Genomic DNA, 638 nt, shown 5'->3' on the forward strand with positions numbered 1-638 from the left:
TAAGTGGGTTGGGCGCTGCAGCCGAGCTCAGACAGGAGGAAGAGGAGAGGGGCAAACACCCACTACAGCAAAGACAGCGCAAAGAGCCCTTAGCTCGTCCTCTCGCGGGGCAGCGGCAGCAAACACGGCTGCTGCCTTACGGAATTCGTTACCGTTGTAGGCGCAAGAACCTATTCTCCCACCTCACGCTCCCCCCAGCCCCAGGGGTAAAGCAACGGTGGTACTGAGGACCAGCCGCTGCCCCCCACGTGCCTCCCCATCGCCCTCCGCTTGCCAGCCCAGGTGACAAAGCATCCTTCCCCAACGATGCTTCTCAAACCCACGTTGTGGCCTTCACAACCCCTCTTCCCTCTGTCAGCGCTAAAAGCAGCTCCAGCACGTTCTTCTCCTCTTCCCGCCCCAAGCAATTCCCGGCATCTGGGGTAAGACTTCTGCAGATCGGGAAGCAGAAGGGAAGTTTTCCAAACCAGCAAACGCGTCGCACGCTCCATAGGAGCTCTAAACTTTTTCGGATGCTCGGTGTAGGACCGGAGAATCCCAGACTTTGGCTGATTCCCCCTTTCCAGAGCACGTGGGCCCAACCTTAGGGACAGACGGCACATTACCTTGGATGGGTGCCGGGAACCCGGCGTGTGGCA

At 59.2% G+C, this 638-nt stretch overlaps 1 protein-coding gene across 1 annotated transcript in view; it reads right to left on the minus strand.

Moving 5' to 3' along the window:
* The window catches only part of LOC104623821 (tumor necrosis factor receptor superfamily member 6B-like), a gene marked incomplete at both ends in the record, with an annotated part of 1,062 nt that extends 424 nt beyond the window's left edge, over positions 1–638 (minus strand). The window contains 2 exons of the mRNA XM_010291014.1: positions 9–62; positions 606–638. Coding sequence (XP_010289316.1) covers positions 9–62; positions 606–638 — 87 coding nt within the window. The remainder of the gene's footprint in view (positions 1–8; positions 63–605) is intronic.

Source organism: Phaethon lepturus, unplaced genomic scaffold, assembly GCF_000687285.1.
Source record: "Phaethon lepturus isolate BGI_N335 unplaced genomic scaffold, ASM68728v1 scaffold35517, whole genome shotgun sequence".
NCBI classification, from domain to species: domain Eukaryota; kingdom Metazoa; phylum Chordata; class Aves; order Phaethontiformes; family Phaethontidae; genus Phaethon; species Phaethon lepturus.